This window comes from Stegastes partitus, unplaced genomic scaffold (genome assembly GCF_000690725.1).
Source record: "Stegastes partitus isolate 25-593 unplaced genomic scaffold, Stegastes_partitus-1.0.2 Scaffold2652, whole genome shotgun sequence".
NCBI classification, from domain to species: domain Eukaryota; kingdom Metazoa; phylum Chordata; class Actinopteri; family Pomacentridae; genus Stegastes; species Stegastes partitus.
This window is the reverse complement of record NW_007580383.1, coordinates 1-3,589: the sequence shown is the minus strand read 5'-3', so window position 1 is coordinate 3,589 and position 3,589 is coordinate 1. Positions and strand designations below refer to the sequence as shown.

General features: G+C 47.8%; 1 protein-coding gene across 1 annotated transcript in view; it reads right to left on the bottom strand.

Annotated features, from left to right (window-relative positions):
• The window catches only part of LOC103375531 (alpha-tectorin-like), a gene marked incomplete at its 5' end in the record, with an annotated part of 23,892 nt that extends 21,047 nt beyond the window's left edge, over positions 1-2,845 (bottom strand). Inside the window, 9 exons of the mRNA XM_008305834.1 lie at positions 9-93; positions 202-350; positions 559-752; positions 845-973; positions 1,073-1,272; positions 1,394-1,456; positions 1,947-2,031; positions 2,146-2,302; positions 2,599-2,845. Coding sequence (XP_008304056.1) covers positions 9-93; positions 202-350; positions 559-752; positions 845-973; positions 1,073-1,272; positions 1,394-1,456; positions 1,947-2,031; positions 2,146-2,302; positions 2,599-2,845 — 1,309 coding nt within the window. The remainder of the gene's footprint in view (positions 1-8; positions 94-201; positions 351-558; positions 753-844; positions 974-1,072; positions 1,273-1,393; positions 1,457-1,946; positions 2,032-2,145; positions 2,303-2,598) is intronic.
• Positions 2,846-3,589: the final 744 nt, after the last annotated feature.

The following is a 3,589-nucleotide window of genomic DNA, read 5'->3' as shown; positions in this document are numbered from 1 at the left end:
CGATCCACAGCTTGTGTGTGGGCGGGGTCGCTGTAGGCCTTCATGGTCAGATTGTAATTAAAGGCTCCGGAGGTGATGTTCTGGAACACAGAGCTGCACAACAAGCACACAGTTTAACGATGAACTCACAAAACTCCTGACGACAACAACAAGCTTCCCATCAGGAACTCACTCAGACTCAAGCTAGCAGCAGCAACACACCTGTCTCTGATCCTGAAGGACGCAAACTGCATTTTCGGCTGAGTGTGGATGCAGGAGAAGTTGATGTTGACTTGGTCGTGGCGAGTGATGATGTCACCGGCCGCCTGGGTCATGATAGTGTTGGTGAAGGTAGTTTGGTGATCATTGGTCTGCAGAGTCACACATGCAGAAGTTGTTACCAAACAAGTTCAATCTGTGTTCCACCTTTGACAGGTGATGCTTGTTAAGTGATGACTGGCTGTAACAAACTTCAGCGATGACCAACACATTGAGAAGCCTCAGAGGGCAGAGCTGAAGCTGAAACTAGAAGAGATTTGGCTGTTTGTAGAGAGTAAAGAGCTGCAGGAGAGAACCCACCACAACGTAGGCTCCACAGGTGTTGCTGCTGTTGTAGCTGAAGGTCACCATGTGGGTGACTTCGTCCATCTGACCCCTGCAGGTGTCGTTGTTCAGGTGTAAGGCGGAGTAGTCGATGCCTTTGTTCTCCAGGAGACAGCCGACCAGAGAGACTGAGACCTGGCCTGAGTCCTGGCTGCAGCTTGTCGGTTCACCTGAACGTCATAATATTGGTGAGAAAAATCACAGTTAGAAGTTTGCTGCCATCATTGGGCCTGTTGTAGCGTTGCTGTCGCAGCTGGCGTACCGAAACTGTCGTTGTACTTGGAGGCAAAAATGGCCCGACAGAAGCAGCGAGTGTCGCCGCCGGGCGTCTTCTCGCCACAGAACTCGTGAGCGCTGCAGGTCCTGTCCTGACAGAAGATCTCAGGGGGGGCTGCAGACAGACAAACTCTATATTATTCTGAACACGTGAGCCATAAAAATCCAGAACTGAACTCTCTAAAGCAAGATGGGGGAGTGGACAAGGTCTTACAGCAGCTGGCATTTGTCCTCCAGTCCTGAAGGGGGATGCCACGATGGTTGCAGACTTGAGCAAAGGCTTCCAGAAACTGACAGCTGAGACGGTCCACTGCGCGATATTTGGTCAAAGTGTGGTGGCAGGCGTCTTTGTAGGGTTGTGGGCTGATGTGCTCACTGCAGGCTGCAAAGGCCTCCTGATCCAGGAGCTGACAGCTGCTCCACAGACAGAAAGTGGGACATAATTACTGGTAATGTCAGTTGAGGCGAGTTTGTCGTTAAACATGGGATTTACCACCGAGATCAAAGCATCACACAGAGTGATGAATCTGCTCACCTCATCGCCGCCACGGTGGAGTTGAACGTATCGTCATCAGGCTCTGTGTACGCCGTTTCACAGCTAGGGGGCGACACACAACATGAGGTCAGGACTAGGGACGACTCTGCCAAGTTGTTTTGCCCCGACCTGATTCGAGCAATGTAATGTTTAGAATCTGCCGATACCAAGTCCCAAACTGATACCGTTTACCTCGACGTACACACTTTAAATATTGTCAATTGGCTGCAGTGCCTGGTTGTTCCACCAGGTGGAGCCTCTTACAGTTTAATACCATAGAGACCAGAGGAGGTGAACAGTTTTATTGTTGGCAACCAGAGACCACTGTTGGGATTTTGCATGTAAAGCAGCCATTGATTTTGAAAAATGAGACAGATTTGCATCCATAGCATCCTGCTACAAGTTGTCCTTCCTCTTTACAAAACCTATATGACAGCAAGTGTAAACAAAGGACTGAGTTTAGGTTTGTATTGATAACGATCAGTTAAAAATGGCCTTCATCACCGGCTCAGTGTCTTGAGGGCAGGTGACTGAGCTGCCGATCAGGACGTACCTTGAGTTGCCGGCTTCATTGATCCGATTATCATCCACAGGCCTGGATCCACACAGACCGTCCAGTCCCTTAGGGCTCACATTTTCTAGAAAGGTTCAGGACAGAAAAGCGAGTCTTATCAGCATCAGTGTTCAACGCGGATGAACATGGCAGCTCACAACAGGACCTATGAAGGGCCTAAACATTTTATGATCTGAACCTTCAAAATAGAGCTGAGCGGTGAGGCCGTCAAAGAAGACAGTGGTATTTTTGTTGTCAATCGAGAGCTTTGCAGTGACTCCGTATTCGTCTTTAGAGAGCATCACATTGTGAAACTCCTGAGGCGTGCTGTTAAGGTCAACTAATGCGTCGTTCACCTGCACCACAGTTAAGAGATGAAGCAGAGGAAACACTGAGTGAAACATTGCAAACACACCAACAAGCTGCGTTCACAGCAACAACCACAGCAGTTTCTCATGCAGGGCTCCAGACTAACTTTTCCCCCGGGAGATCTTCTAGCTGTGAGGTGACAGTGCTAACAGCCTCATGATCATCATACACTCACACAAATGTGACCACGTGAAATCTAACTTCCACACTCAAAAAATGATTGCATATATCTGGAGCTCTGCAATGAGGGTGTTGGATGAACCTCTGTCTGTGGGCAGCTTACCCAAACTCTCCCGCCTTGTTCCAGGCGAATGTAATGGATGCCGTTGTCCGTTATGTTCAGTGTTACGTACTCCAGAAAGCTCACATCTTTCCGACGACGTTCCTGGAACTTTGCCAACACGTCCACAGACTTGTTATGAACAAAGTGCAGCAGAGAATACGCACAACGATCCTCGACAGTCTTCATAGTGCCACCAGTGTCGATGACGGTGGGTCCAGTGATGGTACAGGTGAGGTAAGGAATACAGCTGATGGAGGCAGACAAAACAACATGATGAGCTGCTGCTGAGGGCTGCAGCTACCAGAGCGCCCTCTAGTGGTCAACATGTCTCATCTTATGTTATGAAGTAAAGCGTGTATGAGTTTTGGTCACAGATCTAACAATCTATAGAAATGGGTGGCATCATGTCAAGTTTTGCGTCGTTTTCTGGCGCCAATCTGGAGTAATGTTTGGAGGACCATAACCTGAGAAATAACTGTCTTCAATTGCACAACCCTGCATTAGTAGAGTACTGCAGATGGTGCAAAATTGGTCAAAGTATTCAGTTTTCCGTCTGTTTCCATATTCCACCAACAGAAGACCTTTCTTCTCCACCCTGAGAAGATGATGTTCCCTGTGACTGGCACCAATAGGAGCTTTAAACGTGTAGATGATGGTTCTAGTCAGACTCTTCATGAGAAGTGTAAATGTCAGACACACATCTATATCTGTACTTGTTTAGGATTTCTTTATTAAGCGCTATTTTAATCATTATGACCTTGTTATCATAGACTCAGATAGGACCTGTGTGTTGCGAAGGCTGGTAGTAACAGTACCTGGTGTTGTGATGTCAGCATTGAATCCCTGTTTTAAAGGAGTTCAGGCCCCATTATTGGTGGACAGAGTGTTTCCCAGTTCACTGCCTCTTGATGCACACTGATACCATGTTGTCAGCGTGTGGATGGATTTTCCTAAAGACGCTGATGTCCTACAGTTTAGTTTACTGAGTCTG